The 22992-nt window shown below is 41.6% G+C and overlaps 1 protein-coding gene across 2 annotated transcripts in view; it reads right to left on the reverse strand.

Moving 5' to 3' along the window:
- The window catches only part of prkag2.L (protein kinase, AMP-activated, gamma 2 non-catalytic subunit L homeolog), a 211480-nt gene that overhangs the window by 106162 nt on the left and 82326 nt on the right, over nt 1–22992 (reverse strand). Inside the window, exon 1 of one of the 2 annotated variants that reach the window (XM_041565219.1) lies at nt 21809–22395. Within the exon in view, the coding sequence (XP_041421153.1) occupies nt 21809–21902 (94 nt within the window). The 5' untranslated portion in view covers nt 21903–22395. 2 annotated transcript variants of the gene reach the window in all.

Genomic DNA, 22992 nt, shown 5'->3' on the forward strand with positions numbered 1-22992 from the left:
TCAGAACCAGATAGAGAAAGAGCAGAACAGAGAGGCCTGTGATTTCTTGTCATGTGCTACAGAAAATGTGATTTGAGCAAATCAATTGCTCCATCAGCTGATTGTATAAGAAAAAGCACCTGTGATAACCCAGCCAGTCCAACTTTCCATAAGAACAAGTGGTTCCTTATTGGCAATCAGACTCGTTTTATTATTAGCCACTGCCATTCTACAATAGGGAAAGATTTCAAATATGCCAACGTGGATATCATAGGTGGCAATTACCTCCAGTGCCACCCTAATTATCAAAATCTGAGGCGCTTATAATAACCAATTCATAAAAGTGGCCATACAGAGGCGGATAAAGTTGTAGACACTAAAGCATAGCACTTCACCTTTAGAGGCCCATTTATTATAAAGTCTGAATTTATCTCAATATTTTCTGAAAAGAACGCCGACCCATTCCGCACAGGTTTTTTCTCCTTATTTATTAATACACTTTTTGTTTGCGGGAAAAAACCCGAAAAAAACTCGAACCCGAAATAAAAATATTGAAATACAAAAACTCGAACCCGAAAACGCTTTATTTTCTGACTTTTGCCCGAAAACCACAAAATCTTCGGAACGAAACCCATTGCAGATCAAAATATCTTTAGGACTTCTCCCATTGACTTATATGCAACCTCTGCAGAACTGAGATGCTGAATTATCGGATTCGGACTATTTCCATTCTTAGGGTATGATAAATCCCGAAAAATGTGTGGGTTTTTTTTCACAAAAAAAATCAGATTTTATACTAAAAACACACACATTTTCTAGGTTTTTGGCATTTGGATTTTAGTAAATAACCCCCTTAGTCTTAAAGGGCACATTTACTGTATAAAATTAGAATATAGAAATCTGGTGCCAGTGTGGGGTTTTTTGAAGCGGCAGAGAAGCTCCAGCCATGGCCAAAGCTGAGAACCTTTTCCGGGACCAGAACTAGGGACAGGCAGAAAACATGTGTCTAGTAGTGATATGTGGGTCCACAAAAATTCAACCTGTACTCAATCCTATTCCAACTTTTCCCAACGCATGCCGGACCGGCACCTCCATTTATATAGGCAAACCGCCCATCTCTGACATCACGAAAGGGTATGGGGCAGGCTTGTGCCTATAAATGGAGAAGAACAGCTCAAACCGAACCTGCGACCCACAAAATGAAGGAGATCCAACTGCGATCCGCAAAAATGTGACATCACTAGTGTATAGGGTGCAACGGTAGGGGAAGCGCTAAGAACTTCTTCTGTCTGCCTACCCCTAGTTCAGAAGTCATGGAGAATCATTGGATAAAAGCATAAATACCAGCCAAAGCCAGAACTAGTATCACAAATAGGGATGCACTGAATTTATTATGTTATTCGCCAAATCCTTTGTGAAAGATTCAGCCGAATACCAAATGGATTCCTACTTTGCATATGCAAATAAGCGTCAAGAAAGGTGAAAGAGAAAGGTGCGCACAGTACGCTGTTAAAAGTTTTCTTACTTTTTTGTTTGAGTGACAAAATGTAATTTGATTTTAAGGATTTGGATTCAGTTCAGCCAGTTACGAGGATTCGCCAAAATCCGAATCCTGCTGAAAAAGGCCGAATACGAATTCGGTGCATTCCTAATTCCCAGTGGTTCTGCCTCAATCTCTGCTACACCTCACCCTATATGAATTGGTGCAATTTCAGTGGGTTCATATCAGGGCTCGCCCACAATCATGCTGGAAAAATCACAACATTTTGGATATAAATGGCACATTGCATCCGGACTTTTGTTGCTAAATCATCCTTATTCTGTCAATTACTATTTTGTCATGCATTGTGCCATGTGAAACAATACTAACCAGGTCCAGTTCCCCAATATGTTGGCTTCCACAGCTACAGGATGAGACAACAGTGTCTGATGAGACTGTGAGGATTGTTGTTGGGGCAATTGTCACAGGAATTACAATGATGAATATGCCCAACTTGTTGATGTATCATGAGCAAATGTGGCTGAGGGACCATGGGAGTCAGAGGGGAAGATGTTACTAACTATGGACTAATTGTAAACCTCTTGACCATGATGTCCAAGCACTAGTTGAGAAATCCAGGCAACATTCCCTTTGAGATCTGGAGCCTATTTAGATATCTCTCTGTGGATTTGATTTCATTTGTTTCATTTATAGACACACAATTCCTCTATAGTATTTCTATTAAATTCCAATACGGCATTTGTTATTTAGATGCCTGCAACATCAACATCATCCCTTTGTTTTCCCCTTATTGGCTCATCCAGCCGCGCGCTGAAAAATCAATGAATGTTTAGTTTTATCTCACTATGGGGCTTTGGAAATAGGACATTGGTTCATGGGGAACAGCATATTTTCAGCTCTAAAGTGTTTACTGGAATTAGAGAACTGCACAACAGAAGAATACAGAAGAATATTTTTCTTCTATACTTAGAGCCACTACGTCTGGAAACGTCAGTTATTTGCAGCTTTTAAAGCACAGAGCTCCTTCATTAAGAGCAATGTACTGGGCAAATGAAAAGTCATAATAAATAAAATAGCCAGCATTTATAAATAGCAGCACTTAGAAGTCACCATAGTAACTGTAAGAGCCATATTACCCCTCAGTATAGTTGCGTTTATCCATATATACCATAAGTTGTATGAGAGATTCTATACTGTCTACCTTGCAATACATTGGAGAACAGGAGTACCAGGTAAAAACAAAAAAAACAAGTAAGAATAAGGAACAAGTAAGGAGAACAAGGAAGAGGAACAAGGAAGACAAAAAAGTAAGAAGAACAAAGAAATGATAGACAGGGGAAAACAGGAGTGGAAGAGGTCAGAGAGACAACAAAAAACAAGGAGGAATTAGTGTTAAGAAACCAGCAAAGAGGCAAAATGATATAGGGATGACAATATCCATTTTATGAAATCATTTTGTCTCAATCATAGCATCCCTTTGAGATCTGGAACCTCTTAAAGGGCACCAATCATAAGTAAAATCATTTCCTAAGTAAATACACTATGTGAAAGTTCAAGAAATCTGATTTTAAAAACAGTTAGAATTGTTTGTATAATGTAAATGATCAGCTCACTATTCCTTCTGCAAGATCTCCCCTATCTCCACTGCAGTTCTAGCTGAGGCAGCCATCTTGGATTTCACTGGCTCCTCCTACCTATATCTTCCCAGCCAACTGCAGCTCTGAAATCTCGCACATGCTCAGTTGAAATTCCTTGTTGCTTATCAACCCTTCTAAGCTATTTTCAAATCAGCCAAACCTGTGTGTTAGTTGCTGTACAGTAGTGCTGCCACCTGCTGGAAGTTACTGTGTGCCCTTCATTTGCATAATAACATCACCAGCAGGGGACAAGATAGGGAAATCTCCTGATACTTCTAGTGGAGGAGTTTACTAAAACAAGGCATTCTGGGTAGAATACTCAAAGCAGTGTTACAATCTGAGCATGCTGCTGAAATTTGCATATTATAGTCTCTGTTATAGTCTCAGTATGGCCTCCCTCAGTGAAAGAACCCATTTGACAAAGTAAGGGATTTTTTAAAACCTGCAGTTTTTTCAAAAAACTATAGATGTAGTTTGATTAAACGTGTTTATGTTGTACTGGTCAGATTGTTAATATGTGTTTGATTTTGGCTGTGATAGGTGCCCTTTAAGTTATCTATCTGTGGAAGTGAACAATTAGTGGGAAGAAACAAAGAGCTAAATAAAAGACAAGGTTGGACAGAAGAGGAAATAAAAGTGGTGAGCAGAGTGGAAGACAGAGAGAAGAAGTGAGTAGTGAAAAGGTGCCAAGTCAATAACAGCAGTGGGCAATAGGACAACAAAAGAAAATGTGGAAGAAATTGAGAAAATGAATGAAAAAGCAAGCTGTGAGACAAGCGCTAGAGAAGTATAGAAGGAGAATGCCCATATAAGAAGAATGAAGTGCAAAAGCAGTAGAACATAAATAACAGAGTTCTGGAGTCCATTGAAACTACTGGAGTAGGTGAGTTGTGAGATGAGTGCCTTACATATGGTCATTGGATGATTGCAAATATGTTCTCCAGGCTTCTTGGACACCTAGTAACACCCCAGGTCATATCAGTTTAAATGTAGCCCAAAATGTCACACAGCAAATGATAAATTGACTTGCTGACCAGCATTTTTACACCAACAACCTAATCTGCAATGAAGTTGCAATATAATGCTGGTCAAAGTAGTAGACACTTGCCAAGTAGGACATAAGGTCCAGGCACACATGCCTCAGACCTTCGGTAAGAGATGGCAAATCAGACAGAAAAGCACCTTTTTCACGTAATAGCTCCAGCCATTATTATTTACCAGCCCCTTAACACCCCACTCACTTTTTTTTCCTTCTCTTTTGGATCTGCGCCTTCAGTTGTGTCCTTGAGGACTCCTAACCTCAACACTGCAGAAGCCAAAAACCATTTTGCTTACTGAGGATTCAAATTGGCTCATGTGAGAACTGGCACATTATCTGTTGACTCAGCCGGTATAAGTGTATAGGATTCAGTGGCATAAATGAATAATTCAACTACTTCTTCCCACCAACCCTCGATACAAGTCAAGCTGCTTATTAAGTATGTGTGAGTATTTTTCAGATGAGGTTAGTTTATATGTGAATACCTTTACTTTCTCTATCAGTTGAAGCAGAGGTTTCTCTTTTTCCCTTTAAACCACCCCCTCTACATATTTGTATTCATTCCTATTATAATGGCATAAAATTAAGACATTTATGTGCACTTATGTCGTTGATCACCTCCGTGTCCTAAGAAAACCTGCTACTGTGCACCAGCGCTGAGGATTCATGATTTAAATGAATGTCTGGGAGATATCCTTGGCACTCGAGCTAAGAGCTCTCTAATGTTACTAGTCAAGAGCTTTATCTTAAGAATGTCATGTTGTCTCCTGCACTTGCACTGTGCCACTGGCAGAATAGATTGCTATGACTAAATCTGGATATTTTTGCTTGTGTAAAGCCTATGGTTGAGTCTGTAGGGCACAGAGGTTGTGAGACTGGAAGCACTGAGTTCCCTGCACTAGGCTCCATATTGCTCCTTGTCCTTACTATGCCATGTTCTGCCTCTAACTTATCCAAAGAAATAGATTTAAGTTATAAAGTTAATTTTCTAATTTTGCTGAAAAATAGACACACGGTGGATTGAAGGCCACAAAGGGTAACATTAAAATTAGGAGAATCAAAAGCACCGATGAATAGATAGTAGTCTGCTCTTGGTGTATCATGGGACAAACCAAAAAGGCCACCATTGTTAAACTAGGAAGTAGGAATTACTAGTGTCTAGTTGGCTCCCAGTACTACTGTTAACCATGGAGGAAATTCAGCCAAGGCCAACGGTTGTTCTACTTTTTTGGTTTAAAGGAGAAGGAAAGGCAATTCACATTGGGGGTGCCAAAAGTTAGGCACTCCCAAGTGATTATATTTACTTACCACCCCCCCCCTCACCCCGGGCCGTTGCTCCTATCAGCAGAAATCTTCAACAGCCCAGGGGTTCTTCCAGCGAGCACCACTTTTGCCATTCGTTCTGCTTTAAGCCCCCCTTGAAGGACCAACCTTTATTCATGGTTCCCCTTCGCTTAGGTTACAGATATTACTGTATTAGATTTATTTATCAGCAGTTGCAGTAATATTTATGGCAGCAAATAAGTGTTGAATTCCAAATCTCAGCCTTAAAGGAGAAGGAAAGGCTAAAATGAAGTAAGCTTTATCACAAAGGTCTATATAAATACACCAGTAAACACTCAAAGTGATGCTGCTCTGTCAAAAGAAACACCACATTTCTTTCCTTCTATTGTGTACTCATGGGCTTCTGTATCAGACTTCCTGTTTCAGCTCAAACCTCCAAGGCTAGGGCTTGAGCATGCTCAGTTTGATTCTCTCTCCCTATTCCCAGCGCCGTTTCTGTATGCATTGCCGCCTGAGGCGGCTCCAGTAATGCCGCCCCCCCAGCCCGATTCGATTTCCGGGGGGGAGGCAGCAACGCTAGTGCGGAGAGCGCAATTGCGCTCTCTCGCCCTAGTAAAGCCGAATTTCCGGTTCAAAAACCGGAAATTCGGCTCTTAAAGGCACCAGGAGCGGCTTTTTGCCGCCCCTGGAAACCTAGCTGGCGATGCCGCCTGAGGCGAGCGCCTCAGCTCGCCTCATTGGCGGATCGCCCCTGCCTATTCCCCTCCCTTTTCACCCCTCCCTGCTGTAATCTGAGCCCAGATCTATGAGTGAGCAGGGAGAGACACAGGCAGGAAAAGATGTCACACCAAGCTAATATGGCAGCTGCTATACTAAACAAACAGAGAAAGCTTCCAGAGCTGTTTACTCAGGTATGGTAAAACATTCTGCATAATAAATGTAGTGATATAGTTTGCACTATTGTGGCAATAAACTGCTTTGGTAGCTTTCCTTCTCCTTTAAAGCTATACTTTCAAAGATATCTAGAAAACCAAGGTAAGAATATCCCCAGGCCTTACACTACATAGCCTTCAGGCTGAGACCCCCCTGGCACTGCTCCAGGCCTACTACTGGTCAAGGCAAACTTTTTTTTAAAGCAGGTTCTAATTCAACCAGAGGGATTAGCTACATCCAAATAGGGTTGCCACCTGACCGGTATTTTACCGGCCTGGCCGGTAAAAATGATGGTTGATCCCAATGTTATTAATAGGGAAAAAAGATAAATATATAGGAAGGCCGGTGGTTTTTTTTGCAGAAAAGGTGGCAACCCTACTTCCAAAAGACGTCACAAGCAGCCAATCACCTAGAGTCATCAAGTCAGACAGCTTTAATGACCACCAAGTTGCACTAGGAAGCTCCTGCCCGATGAACTGACAAGCTGGTGTCTCAGCTTACACTCACTTGTGTGCCGCACTCACAGCTCAGACATTTGTGCGCCATTTCCATGGTACTTAAACATCGTGGGAAAGTTGACTGCCTCAAACAAGACCAAAGCTTCCAGCATTCATTTACATTCCAGCAAGAGGTCATGTTTTTTGTCATTATTTTTACTACAAGCATTAGGACAACTTCTATTTGGAGGTGGTAGAGGAGGTTTCGGTTCCTGACAAACGCAACCGACTACAATTATAGCTGAAGGCAGACATGTCCTTCCTTCCCCCAGTGAATTATGACAGGGACGAGATAACAGACTCGAAGTACTAATAAGACATTAAAAATAGCCGAGTGCAATGACCGTGCTCCTCCATCATGGACTTCTCCCCATGGTCAATGACGAGGAGAAACAACCCGGCGGGACGGACACACAGAGATACAATCGTTTGGCAGAAAATAAAATAATTTTATTATGGGTTGCTGCCTGTCAGCAATAAAAGAGCAATCTAATATATCTGCATCGATTTCCATTACGCTTCTTATACGCTAAGTGCTGAAAAAGGAGCGACGTAGAGTCATTATTATTTTATCATCTTCTCCAAGCAGGATGTTTATAACAATAGCACTAAAACTCTGGATTCAACAGAGAAACTTTTTGAAAAGGGCATCGTGTCTTATTACTCAAGATCTAGTTCTCATCTTCTGATTGGTCAACGGAGCACATTTAGGCCATGGTACTAATAGCAAAAAAAGTACAGCACCTGCTCATACAATAATAAATTATTATTTATCATAACCCATGGGGCATTTATGATAATGAACAACAAACCACATTAACTTACATTATATAGAAAGTTGTAGTGAGCAGGATTGCCTATAACCTGCAGGATCCATGGGTCAATGAGTTTAGGTTGGCCAGGCCAAACCATCAATCACTCGTCCTAAGTAACCAGTCACCTTTCCTAATTCCTCCTGGGAGACATCTGCAATATCTTGTCCGTCTCTGACATTACTGGAGGGTGCGGTATTAAAAATCATGGAGGACAGGGCCATATTTACTATACAGGCATCTGAAGACCAGTGGCAGCCATAGGCTCCTTGGGTGCCTATATAATAAATTAAAAACAGCTTCTACCTAATACTTGACGTTAAAGGGATTCTGTCGTGATTTTTATGATATATTCTTGATTTCTTTAAATTACACTGTTTACACTGCAAATAATTCACTCTACAATATAAAATGTAATTCCTGAACCAGCAAGTGTATTTATTTTAGTTATAATATTGGTGTGTAGGTGCATCTCAGGTCATTTTGCCTGGTCATGTGATTTCAGAAAGAGCCAGCACTTTAGGATGGAACTGCTTCCTGGCAGGCTGTTGTTTCTCCTACTCAATGTAACTGAATGTGTCTCAGTGGGACCTGGATTTTACTATTGAGTGCTGTTCTTAGATCTACCAGGCAGCTGTTATCTTGTGTTAGGGAGCTGCTATCTGGTTACCTTCCCATTGTTCTGTTGTTAGGCTGCTGGGGGAGGGAGTGGGCAAGGTTTGGCATCACTAGTAGACAGTGAGACAATATGCAAGTAGTCTTCATACTTTAATTTTTGGGGGGTTAAAATAATTTACTTTTCTGTTCAGCCCCTCTCTAGCCTGGATGATAAAATGCTATCTAAATGCCAGAGGAAACTGATGGTGGTTATTAAGGATCGAGTTGTGTCTGAAAATTCGATTAAATTTTTTTGGTCAAATTTAACATTTTCAGGTTAAAAAAAACTAGAATTTTTCACATTTTTTTTCATATAAACAACATTTTTCATTGATTTTTCAGAGGGGTTACGCAGAAGAGGTAGTCGGTGTTCAGGCAAGGGTCAGGAATCAGAGGTCAGAATAGTCAAAAAGCCAGGCAGGGGGTCACAACAGGAATCAATACAGAACAATCAGAAGCTCAAACGCACAGAAGCACCAGGAACTAGATCCTATAACGGGAACTGCTTTGTGGCTTTAAATATTTTCAGATTTTGCACCACTGCGCGCTGACGTCACATGCCAGCGCACATACGCAAACAAATCAGGGAGCGGGCATAAAAGAGAAAGCTCTACCCCTACTGACACAACTGCAGCAGAGTGCTTCCTCTGGAAATCTGCTGGACTAAATGCAGACTTAAAGGAGAAGTAAAGGCTTCGTACACTTGGGGGTGCCAAATGTTAGGCACCGGCCCGGGGTTTTAGGTAAGTCAATACATTCACTTGGGGTGCCTAACATTTGGTACCCCCTAGTGTACGAAACCTTTCCTTCTCCTTTAAAGACCACCATGCTCAAAATAAACAAAATCATATTTGCAACACATATTTAAAACAGATGATTCGCCAAACTCAACGACTCTCTTCTGTGCTCCTGTATCCAAATCAGATCTCGTCGCTCCACCAATTCCTCCCATCAGACACATTAAATCACTGCAATGGATCTGCCGCAGCACAGACTTAAATATGATTATTTCAACATTAATCAGCGGGTTATCTTGCCTTTCCCATTCCACTCAGGCTGCGTCTGTCCCCAGATACGGAAGTCTATTCCACAAAAACAAAAGCTAATTAGGGACATCTAAAGTGACATTCTTGTTAAATACATTGATGTTACTTATCACATGGAAGAGCTGACAATGGATAGGCTAATGCCACACAGGACGCCTTCTCCACCAGCATTTTTGGTTTGGGGTTCCTACCGAAATCCAACCAGCGGTGGATTTTGGCCAGACAATGTAAATGTTTTCACCAGAAAATCTATGGAGCCAACAGTTAAAGGGGTTGTTCAAAATTTTAAAATTTTAAATTAACTTTTAGTATGATGTAGAGAGTGATATTCTGAGACAATTTGCAATTGATTTTCATTTTTTATTATTTGTGGTTTTTTAAATTATTTAGCTTTTTATTCAGCAGCTCTCCAGTTTGCAATTCCAGCAATCTGGTTGATAGGGTCCGAAATTACCCTAGCAACCATTCCCTGATTTGAATAATTGACTGGAATATGAATAGGAGAGGCCTGAATAGAAAGATGAGTAATAAAAAGTAGCAATAATGATACATTTGTAGCCTTACAGAGCATTTGTTTTTAGATGGGGGTCAGTGACCCCCCCATTTGAAAGCTGGAAAGAGTCAGAAGAAAAAAGGCATATAATTTTAAAATGATAAAAAAAGCAAAAAAAGAAGACCAGTTGAAAAGAAGCTTAGAATTGGCCATTCTATAACATACTGAACTTGGGGGTGGTGTGTCTAACGAAACTTAGGATCTGGATGTTTCCCTATTGATTGACACATTTTTTAGCACTGCCTACTTGCTTCCCATTGGCTATCTTTCTTTTAAATAGTGTGTATGTAATGTTCAATGTTCAGCCTATGACTAAGTGTCCTTTGTAAACACAAAACTCGTCAGGCCCTGGTTCTTAATTTTTGGAAAAATTTAAGCTTTTTTAACCTTTTACCATCTGACTCCGGCTTTACTATTTCGTGGGTCTCAGGCTTGTGCCAGCCTCCTTTGAAGTTTCCTGGTATAACATACTGAAAGTTAACCTAAAGGTGAACCACCCTTTTAAGGACCTGAATGCCACCTTCATAGATTTTACTAGGGATGCACTGAATGCACTATTTTGGATTTGCCCAAATCCCTGAATCCTTTGTGAAAGATATCGAACCAAATCTGAGTCCTAATTTGCATGCAAATTAGGGGTGGGAAAGGAAAAATTAAAAAAAAAATGTTTACTTCCTTGTTTTGTGACAAAAAATCACGTGATTTCCCTTCCTGTCCCTAATTTGCATGTGCAAATGAGGATTCGGATTCAGTTTGGCCAGGCACAAGGATTCGGTTGAATCCTGCTAAAAAAGGCTGAATCCCGAACCGAATCCGGTGCATGCCTAAATTTTACATTTTGATGTTGCTCTTTAATTTACATTAGACATCAACCTGCAAGCCTCCTTACAACTTGCATATAGTGTCAATACCCCAATTCACCCGCACATAGTTGAGTGCAGGTCATTATGGACACAAATAGAATTTAGGCCACCACCTTTAATTGGAGCCAATACCTCAACGGTACCCCACAAAAATTGGATAGCACATACTCCAATTAAAGTAAAATTACAGTCTTTTTTTATACACTTAAAAACAGGCAAAAGGACCAAGGCTTTGTGCATTTTGGGCTATTGTGCCCTTAACCTATAGGTGCCTATGATTAAAGGGTTTGTTCATATTTAAGTTAACTTTTAGTATGTTACGGAATGGACAATTCTAAACAACTTTTTAATTGGTCTTCATTATTTATTCTTTATGGTTTTTAAATTATTTTCTTCTTCTGACTCTTCCCAGCTTTCAAATGGGGGTCACTGACCCCATGCAAATACAAACACTGTGTAAGGCTACACATTTATTGTTATTTGCTACTTTTTATTACTCATCTTTCTATCCAGGCCTCTCCTGTGCATATTCCAGTCTCTTAATCAATCAATGCATGGTTACTGAAATTGCAAACTGGAGAGCTGCTGAATAAAAGGCTAAATAACTCAAAAAACACAAATAATAATTAAAAAAAAGGAAACCCATTGCAAATGATCTCAGAATATCACTCTCTACATTATATTAAAAGTTAATTTAAAGGTGAACAATCCTTTTAAGGGAGCAAGAGCAAAAAACACGTACAGCCTTTCACAGGCCTTTCAGGGGCAAATTCACTAACCTCCGGAATTCGCCAGCGACGGCTTCACTCGCATCGCCACACTTCACCAAGTGAAAATTCGCCAGAACAACATTAATTCACTAAAATGTGAAGTTGCGTCCAGGGCACCGAACGACGGCAAAGTTGTGCTATCGTTACTGCACCAAGCAAAGCGAAGTTGCGCTAGCGTTGCCTAATTTGCATACGGCGGGAAGTGAAAGTTGAATGGACGTATATGTTGCAGCAAATACATTACACTACACAAGCCCAGGGAACCTTAACAAAATAAAATAGAGTTGTTATATTGCCCTACACATGAGCCCACTGTATAGTTTATGTGCCATATGTTAGGAAATGTAGGGGGCAAGTCGTGAACCCTAAAAAAAAATACGATCTTTTGCAGCCTATCACCCTGAAAAACTGAAAAGTCGCCAGCATTTTTTGGGACTTCGAAAAATCAACTTTTTTTTGAGGAACTCCTATCTACTCTATTGTACTTCGCCTGGTCGAAGGCAAGTCTGGCCCAAGAGGTAACGTTCAGTAAAATCCGCATCTTATTGAATTTGCGTAGTTACGTCCATTCGCCAGAGTGCAAATTTGTCTGGCGTTAGAGTGCGAAGTAGTGCTACAGTCTATCTCCTTCAATTAAGCCAGCGCCCGTTAGTAAATTGGCAAAGTACCGTATTGACGTCACGCTGGCGAATTTTAGCCAGCATTAGTCACTTCACCCTTTAGTAAATTTGCCTCTAAGTGTGGAGCAAATCAAGATTTAACTTTTTTTTTTACTTTAATTGGAGTGTTCCGCACCTAGAATTTAAATCTGCCAAATCTGTGTGGTTTTCACATACACACACAAATAAATTGCACCCAGTGAATCACCTGTTAATGCCATTCACACACAAACCCAGAATGAAAAAGCTGCTTAAAGAACAGTTTTCTAAGTCACAGGTCGTATCTTGGCAGGGCATTTGGCCTTCAAACACTACTACTTGTTTGTAGTATTATGTTTAATAGGAATGTTCCATTAAGGGTGAAATGAAGACCCCTCGGCATTCCTCATCAGCAGGGAGCAGCTGAACCCGCTTGGCACAGAGCTGTTAAGATGAGTGCAAAATGAAAATAGCCAGCTCCCCGCTGAGCCCGAGGTGATATCTAATCTATAAATAAAGTGCCAGGGATCTCATCTCCTCCCTTGCAAAGTTCAGCCCTGTGAGCGCTTCTCCCAGTGTTAGAGAGATGGGCTAGAGAGCAGTTGTGGTTGGAATATTATGCTGCTGGAGTATCGATCTCCAACCTGTGGCACAAAAGGAGGTCTAATGTGGCACAGTAATACACAACCCAACCCCTCTAGCTATGCACGGACTACAAACTTCTATTCTACAGATAAGGGCATGTGTTTAAAACAGTGGTTGTCAAACAGGGAAGGCAGCATCTGAATCTCAAGTTCATACTAGGGGCCACATATATATATATATATATATATATATATATATATATATATATATATATATATATATATATATATATATATATATATATATATATTACACAAAAGCCATGAATATCTAGTCAATTATATCCTTATAAACAGTGAGTTCTCACAGTTATAAACGGTGAGAAGTGATGTCATTTCTGTCACATGACTCACTGAATCTTGTGTATTATAATAAATAAAGTACCCCAGTTGCAAAATATAAGGATATTGTAAATTACCTCGGAGTTCCATGACCTGTATTAAACATTCAGCCTCGTGTTTTTATGTGGTCATGGAACTCCTCGATGACTTATAATATCCTTCTAATTTACAAGAGGGGGTACTTTATTCACTATATATAAATACACAGTATATATATATCATGCAGGGGTGCAGAAACGGAACTAGAGGGGGGCGGGCCCTGACGCAGGACGCGCAGCCGGGCCCCCGCCCCCCCTCCGCACACCCGGAACTGACCGGGGAACATGCGGCGGGCGGACTGCGGGGGGGCTTGACCTTCAAGAGAGCACTCCTTATGTGCCATAGATCTAACCAGCAGAAACAATTTGGCTAAACAGTGGGTAAGCTGGATGCAGGCTATTCCTATTCATGCTTCATGGCCGGCACACCAAATATAGCAAATCAACTGCTCCAGGGAGAGAGCCTGACACAAGATAATATTATCTGAGCCAACAGACACTAAACAGATTCACACACTCAACTTATTCTGTGTGGTCGGAAGTAAACGTTATCTACGTGCAAATTCAGCGCACCCATATCTGCCCCGGTCTGGTTTAGAAAGGCCACTTTAAATACAATTAAATGTACAATAAGTCTAATTACTAGATTGCAAATATTTAAATATGGTATGGGTTAGATTACAGCAACAGGCTTTGCATCAGTTGCATAACGATAATATAACCATAATATCCAGAGGTTGTTTTGTTTTACTATATATATTAAAATTACTCATTAATTAGGGCCTCATGGGGCCCCCTATTCCTCCTGGACCCCTCTGCAGCTGCAGGGTCTGCTTCCTCTGTCGTTACTCCCCTGCTTTGCATCAACCTGTAACTAGAAATCTTTTTTACCTATTTTTTGTTTTTTGGGACCACCATTAGAAGTAAGGAGTTCTGTTAAACACAAGTCACTGGGCATATTGCCTAGCCTTTGGCATCATTTTATAACTGATACAGGGGGTATTATTTGCACTGGTGGGGCAGAAAGATTGTGGTTCTGGGCCAGATAAAATTAGTCTGTGCAACAATCATGTTGATCCAAAACATATTCATCCTGCGTCACCAATCTATTAAGCCACAGTCCACAATAAAAAGCACATGCCTTGTGCCAAGCACCCAGGACCACCCATAAAGGCAGTGGAGCACCAAGAAATTAATCTCCAGCAATAAATCTCTACTTCTGAGGGTGACTAACCTCCTGTAAATGATTTCCTATCAGCAATAACCCATGTGTGGCTTCAGTCTTCCAAAATTACTTGAAGTTGCCTCAAGAAGAAACATCAAGTGATTTTGGAAGACTGAAGCCACACATGGGTTTTACCACTGGTGATTCACATTATTGGCGGTGGGAAATCTTTTAGGATCAGGGCACATAGGGTGATTAGTTGCCAGGTGACTAATCTCCTCCTCTTCAGGGCGACTAATCTCCCTGAACTGCCTTCCCGTCGTCTAAAATGTAAATCGCTGGCGGGATGGCACTTGGAGCGTTTCGTTGTTTGAAGTCGCTCGAAGTTGCCTGACAAGGAAACTTCAGCTTGTTCATTCTGAATAATGCACCAGCTGGGGGGGTTCCAGGGGTCACCCACATGCAGGCCCGGACTGGAAATCTGTGGGTTCTGGCAAATGCCAGAGGGGCTGCTGTAAGGTCCCATAGACAATCACTAATTAGTGGGCTGGTTGAGTACTATTTGGGCCTCTGAGTACTTGGAATGTCAGGGCCTATTTTGACTCCCAGTCCAGACCTGACCACATGTTGCCACTTCCTGCCCCTCCTGTATGGCCTGCTTTATTCTAGGAAGGCAAATCATTTTTTAATAGTATTTTATAGACAAGTGTCCCCCACTTGAAAACAATTTGGGGCTCTGCTCAAGTGAAATATTTGGATATGCTGTTCTGAGGGGCTCCTTTAACTCATTGCCATGTTTTACACTGTAAAAGTACTGGCTAACCAGCTATTCATCTAAATCAGTGATCCCCAACCAGTGGCTCTCCAACCCCTTGGATGTTCCTCCCAGTGGCCTCAAAGCAGGTGCTTATTTTTGAATTCCAGGCTTGGAGGCAAGTTTTGGTTGTATAAAAACCAGATGTACTGCCAAACAGAGTCTCAATGTAGGCTTCCAGTCCACATAGGGGCTACTAAATAGCCAATCACAGCACTTATTTGGCATCCCCAGGAAATGTTGTCATACTTGTGTTGTAAAACTCTTTTTACATTTGAATGTGGCTCACAGATAAGAAAGGTTGGGGACCCCTGATCTAGATTAGGGATGCACCGAATCCAGGATTCGGTTCGGTATTCGGCCAGGATTCTGCCTTTTTCAGCAGGATTCGGCCGAATCCTTCTGCCCAGCTAAACCAAATCCGAATCCTAATTTGCATATGCAAATTAGGGACGAGAGCGAAATCGTGTGACTTTTTGTCACAAAACAAGAAAGTAAAAAGTGTTTTCCCCTTCCCAACCCTAATTTGCATATGCAGATTCGGATTCGGTTCGGCATTTGGCCGAATCTTTTGCCAAATCCAAAATAATAGATTCGGTGCATCCCTAATCTAGTTGCATACTATCTGGCTGCACAGAAGCAGTTGAGTCTGCACCCACAGAGCTTACAGCTGAATGCAGAAAAGGAATGACTCTTAAGATGGCCATAGACGCAAAGATCCGATCGTACGAATCAACGTACGATCGGACTTTCCCATCTCCCGACCCTCCACTAACCATTCAGATCAAAGTCTTTACCATTCCGATCAAATAAGAACAGATCACCCAATGTTCTGCCCCTGACAGCAATCGTACGATACTTATGTCTGACAACACTAGTGACAGTCTCCCACTGAAAATCGTATGATCGGCAATACACGCAGAGATATTATCGGCAGCCGACAGAAATTTTCTAACCTGTCCGATCGACCAAATGACCGATCTCCGACGGACGAAAAATGTCGGGACTCTCTACACACGGTCCGAAAATCGTACGAATCCACGATTCGTACGATCGGATCTTTGCGTCTATGGCCAGCTTTAGGGCCCACCAAAGAACCTAACATCAAAGGCCCACTCTTATAACAATTAGATGCAGAGATTACTAGTTGTAATAGGTGTCATATAAACCTATGGTGGAAATAAGACGGGGCTGATGGGAATTGCCCTTGGCTGAGGCCATGAGATTTTCGGGTATTCTGGCCATGTGACCATGTATCTAGCAGCCCCATTCCTTTCTGTCAGTCCTGTGCTTGAGAACTGAGCCGCCTCACTCTTCTCAGAAATAATTGCATTGCTGAATTGGGCCAAAACCCCACCACTTTTTTTGTGACCCAGCCATATAAGTGGATCTTTATAACTATGATCAGCTTTAATTACAGTGAAACATTTAAGTTTAAGAACACAATACAGTGGTTGAACCAGTCAGTCAGATGGCAAGCCACAAACCCATATAAAGCCTGTTGCCCATTATCCTGCATTTTACTAGAATTTACAGCACAAAAGGTTCCCAGGAAGGTGCAGTAAGAATCTCTAGGAAAGGAAGGCTGGAACGCTAGTAAAATTCATGCCTAGAGTCTCAGCACTCTACAGACCCAACCAGATCCTTCATGCTGCCATTTTTATTGCTCCATCTCCCAGACAATAGGAATCTCATACAGGCACAGTACAAGACAAGACAAGTTGGTATTGTGTTCCTTTTGCAATTCAAGCAGACCTTCATGGACTCCAAATGACTTGGGCCACACTTATGCCTCAACCATGCCCTGAGCTAGAGTCCTGTGCAGAACCAATTTATAAGACCCAACACAAACCCGCAGTCCGCGATCCAAACCGCAACCCGCATATTTACCCACTTTAATCGGCAACCACAATTAAAGAGGCAGTGATTTTGCTGCAAACTGGAAGTGACATCATTAAAAGTGGGCGGGCCAGAAAAAAGATTTGTAAAATTTTAAAAGGAGTAAAATATAGAAAATATAACATAACATAAGAAATTTAGATGAGACCCGCAACCCGCAGACCCGCATGTATACCCGCACCTGAAAACCCTACCCTCATCCTGCAGGGTACATGCTTTTTTTGCAGGTAACCTGCGAGCACCTGGTCCTGACCTACTGCAGGCAGGATCCCTCTTGATTGACATAGGGATCAGCCAATCAATGATTGCCACATCATAGCCACTGGCCCACCCCACTGCATCACTGGTTTGCCCCTTTGACATAACCGTCCCGCCCCGGCTCATGGGCCACAGATACGGCTGCCACCTTTTCTGGGAAAAAAAATACCATTCTTCCTATATATCTATCTTTTTGTCCTATTAATAACATTGGGGCCAACCATAATTTTTACCGGTTATTAATAGGAAAAAATCTAAATACATAGCATACCTCCCAACATTTTGGAAGTAAAAAGAGGGACAATAAATTTTTTTCCGCACGTAGCGCAGCAATTTTTTTTACCACACCCCTTTCTGTGGCCACACCCCCTAATTACCATGTTTGTTTTACAAAATTTGGCAGGTTATGAAAGTTTGAAAATATTTCTCCTGATCTAAACTGTGTTTTTGTGTCTCAAAATTGTTACAAAGTATCTTATTTGCACCTGTTACCTGTTCTGGGCTCTCTGCTAAAAGCCAATTAAGTGATAAACTTTGTTTCTTTTTCTGGCTGTTCAGTGCAGAGAAAAGAGGGACTTTCCAGTACAAATGAGGGACTGCGGGTTGAGCTGTCAAAAGAGGGACTGTCCCTCTGAAAAAGGGACAGTTGGGAGGTATGTATATAGGAAGGCAGGTATGTTTTTCCAAAAAAGGTGGCAATCCTACTTACAGCCATCAGAACCCACAGATTGCCAGTCCGGCCCTGTACTAAGGTCTCAATAGGTCTAGTAACCCCTAACAACCATTACTTTCAAGCTGGTGACTGGTAATAGCTACCTGCGCATTGGTTGCTACGGGCTAAAACACATGTTCCCAGGCAACATATCTTAAAATAGTAAAGTAAAGTAAAGAAGTAAACCATAAAAATGAATGTGGCTAAAAATGCCATATTTTATATACTGAACTTATTTCACCAGCCTAAAGTTTGTCAATAGCAGCAATGATCCAGGACATCAAACTTGTCACAGGGGGTCACCATCTTGGAAAGTGTCTGACACTCACATGCTCAGTGGGCTCTGATTGGCTGTTGAGAAGCTAAGCTTAGGGCTCGCCACTAATTATCCAGCAGAAAATGAGCTTCCCCTGTAATATAAGCTGATGCTACAGGTTTGCTGATTATTAAATTCTGATGCTAATTGCACTGGTTTCTGTGCTGCCATGTAGTAATTATCTGTATTAATTACTAATCAGCCTTATATTGTGACATTTCTATTCTATGTGTACTGTATATTGTGAGTGGGTCCCTAAGCTCAGTAAGTGACAGCAGCACAGAGCATGTGCAGTGAATCAGCAGAAAAGAAGATGGGGAGCTACTGGGGCATCTTTGGAGACACAGATCTTTACTGCTAAAGGGCTGTGGTTGCCTTGGGCTGGTACAGAAGCACAAAACATAATGTAACATTTGTACCTACTTCTTTAGTTAAGCTTTAGTTCTCCTTTAACTATATATATACCTGTGTATAATCTGATCTTAATCCTCATGCAATAATGTGTCTGCATGAGAACCTGTAATTATAGGACTGTAGAACTCTAGAATCTTTCATTATCTTGTAACCAGCATTAAGCCAGGCCAGCCAAAGGAATCTATGGTTTGTTCTCATTAAATCAGAAACATGCTGGTAGAGCCAAACCACCGGGGAACTGGAATTAGAAAGTAATTCCTGTCTCACAGATTAATTATTATCAGCCTAGTTCTGTCATTTTTATTACACTGATGGCAATTATAATGCTTATTAGTGTCATAGAAGATCCACAGCCACTTTCTATAAACCTCCTATTATGTTATAATCCTTTAGATATCCAGCTCTTAAAGGGGGATTGTTTTAAAAGTAATATTTACATTAATGATACTTTCCTCTATGTGTTCGTCTGCACACATGTCCATAGCTGTTTTCATTCACGTGAGTTGGAGCTGCCATACTGACTGCATCTATACAATCTCAAGACTCTCAGACTGGCCTGGAGATGCCAATTGGTCATAAAGAATTTCATACCATGTTCACTCTCATGGGCAAACCTTTGCTTTATGTCAGGTGTGGGGTTTCCTTAATCCATAACTAGTCAGTGTAATGTCCTAGTCTGCCGCACATAACTATAGCTGTATTAAAGGAATTCATCAGAATAAAAATAAAAACAGAGTAAATAGACAGGCTGTGCAAAATAAAAAATGTTTCTAATATAGTTAGTTAGTCAAAAATGTAATGTATAAAGGCTGGAGTGACTGGATGTGTAACATAATAGCCAGAACACTACTTCCTGCTTTTCAGCTCTCTTGCTTTATACTGATTGGTTACCAGGCAGTAACCAATCAGTGACTTGAGGGGGGGGCACATGGGTTATACCTGTTGCTTTTGAATCTGATCTGAATGCTGAGGATCAATTGCAAACTCAACAGTTATGTCCCATGTGGCCCCCCTTCTAGTCACTGACTAAATCAGAGTTAGAGAGCTGAAAAGCAGGAAGTAGTGTTCTGGCTATTATGTTAAACATCCAGTCACTCCAGCCTTTATACATTACATTTTTAGCTAACTAACTATATTAGAAACATTTTTTTTATTTTGAACAGCCTATCTGTTTACCTAGTTTTTATTTTACACTGAACTGTTCCTTTAAAGACGACCAACCCCTTTAAGCCTATTTGGCCACACTTTATAATCCCCCAACTACATCCCATAATGCCCTTGTAATGCCCCCAGCTCTGGCCAATAGGGATGAGTGAAATATTTTGCCGTGTTTCAATGAGCAAAAAAAAACAAAAAACAGACAATTGGATAGTGAAAAAAAGTCACACAGTTTAAAAAATTGTCACGCAATAACACCCCCATTGACTCCAATGCGTTTGGCAACTTTTTTGCCGTTACATTAATTTTTGGCAAAGCGAAACAGGTCCAATTCGTCAATCACTATTGGCCAACGCTGAGGCAAGCTGGGAGGGTTTAGAGGGTTAACTATAACACGACTGGGCGGATAATGTGGGCAGGTAACTCCTGGCGCAACCTCAGAGGGAAAAATGAAGTAAGCCAGGAGTGTGTACACGGTGGAAAATCTGATGTCAATGAACTGCACCTCCCAGCACCCACTTGAATGCTGGAAGTTTTAATCCAAAACTAGTCTGAGGGCCGAAATGTATGTGCCACTGTGTAATGCCCACCAGTCCTGCACTCAGAGTGAAGCCTCATATCCATCATCACCTACATTTTGGGCCAAATCGGGCTGACCCGATCATTTGTCCCCAGGCTACTGATTGTATCAGGATAGTTCAGGGGTGTAACTAGATATTACTGGGCACCACAGCAAAATATTTTTCAGGCTCCCAAAATGTCTAGAAGTTGACTTGTTGTACCAATATTTATTGAAAGTGATTGGCTTCATTTCCAACAAACAGCTGGCTTCCGCTACATTGCTTCAGTAGTCAGAACCAGCAGTGCATACAGTTCTTTCATTTACAAGTTACTTTAAAACTAGTGACAGTGAGTAATGACTGTATATGGGGAAGCTGATTGGAATGACATGTTCTTGTTATCATACTATGGTTGGCATTGCCCTCAAGCTGGTATCAGTGGATGCCAGTGTTATTAATAGGGAAGAGAGATAGGGAGGCTGCTACTTTACTGTAAGAAGAACTTTCACATTATCAAGAGGGGCAAACCCTAAACAGCACGGGAACCCATGTTTGCAGATGTTTAGTAAATTCTCATGATGTGACTGACGTGCAGCCCATGGCGCTGCGGAATAGGTTGGTGCTTAGTGATGAGCGAATTTATTCGCCAGCCGTCAATTTGCAGCGAAATTCTGGATTTGGCATGTGAGATTTTTTCCGTGAAACTGCGGTGAAAATTCACAGTGGAAAATCTGCAGTGAAAAGACGTCCATTTACTTTAATGCATTTGAAGAAAAAAAAGTCGCCATAAGAGAAAACACCCATTGACTTTAATGCATTTGGAGAAAAAAAGTCGCCATAAGAAAAAACACCCATTGACTTTAATGCATTTGGAGAAAAAAAAGTCGCCATAAGAAAAAACCCCCATTGACCTAAACGGTAAGGGCACACGGGCAGATTCGGGCGATTAATTGCCTCTTCTTTGGGGCGACAATCTCCCCGAACAACCTTCCCGCTGACTATAATGAAAAAACACCAGCGGGATGGTTTCCTCGTGAGGCAACTGAGTGCCATCCAGCTGGCGATTTTTCATTATAGGAAGTAAAAATGTTTTCCCCTTCCGACCCCTAATTTGCAAAATAAGGATTCGGTTTGTTATTCAGTCGTATCTTTCAAGAAGTTTTCAGGGGTTTGGCCGAATCCAAAATAGTGGATTGGGTGCATCCCTAGTTATAATGTACCCTTATGTGCAGCGCTGCGGAATATGTTGGTGCTATATACGTGATAGCTATCTCCATACCTAAGAGTTCATGTGGCTCCGACTGGCGTCTCTCTGCGCTCCCGACCTGCTCCTTTCGTTTCTTGCTCCCTCTGAGGCTGCCAAATCTCTTCATTAGACGAAGCGAGCGGGTAACGTAACTTTAACAGCGATCTGTCATATCCAGCCAAGGCGAACGGAGAGGGGGGGGGGGCAAGGAGAAGAATGAAACCAATGTCAGGGCTGATGGCAGGTAAGAGAGTCGCTGCTGCTGAGGTCGATTGGCCAAATAAAGTGCCTGTTGATCTTGAAAGCCTGGAGGGGGGGGGGGTAAGGTTTCCTTAAAGAGCCTGTGAGTGTGAGGGAATTCCTTTGAGAAGGACTAGTGAGTGTGTGAGTAGAGCCCAGGCTCGCTGTGAGGCTGCATCGTGAGTCGCCCAGGAATCTGCTGCTTCTCACACACTTCTCCTTGAGTGCCGAGACGGCTGGGGGCCCCTGCGAGAAGCTGCAGCTCAGGGAAGGGCTGCTGATAAGACTCCTTTATATGAGATTCCTTTATATGAGATTCCTTTATATGAGATTCCTGATGGGAAAGACCAGGGGCACGGAGCTGTCATGTGCATTTCGGCATGAGGTCCCTTTAATGAGACTGTAAAAGGAAACAGGCCGGTCCGGACAATCCTTGGCACCTATTGGCCGAGCACATTCCCCATTATAATGTGACATCACGCAGCTATTTTGACTCGGGCTCACGGCCCCTTAAGGAGCCAGCAGAGAAAATGTCACCCGTTACTTCTTAGATCCACACACGGCCCAGAGCCTGACAGATGAGAAGAGTAAAAGGCGCTCGCTAGGAAAGATCGGAAACCTCAGTCCCGGATGGGGATGGGGCTCCTGGGACCACAGCATCTGGTGCCCTTTCACTTAAAGGGATACTGTCATAAGAATTTTTTTTTTTTTAAAAAAAAACACATCAGTTAATAGAGCTGCTCAAGCAGAATTATGCGTTAAAAACCATTTCTCAAAAGAGCAAACAGATTTTTTTATATTTAAGTTTGAAATGTGACATGGGACTAGATATGTTGTCACTTTCCCAGGTGCCCCCAGTCATGTGACTTGTGCTCTGATAAACTTACATAGTTACATAGGGTTGAAAAAAGACAAAGTCCATCAAGTTCAACCCCTCCAAATGAAAACCCAGCATCCATACACACACCCCTCAAACT

The sequence above is a fragment of the Xenopus laevis genome, chromosome 6L (genome assembly GCF_017654675.1).
Source record: "Xenopus laevis strain J_2021 chromosome 6L, Xenopus_laevis_v10.1, whole genome shotgun sequence".
NCBI lineage: Eukaryota > Metazoa > Chordata > Amphibia > Anura > Pipidae > Xenopus > Xenopus laevis.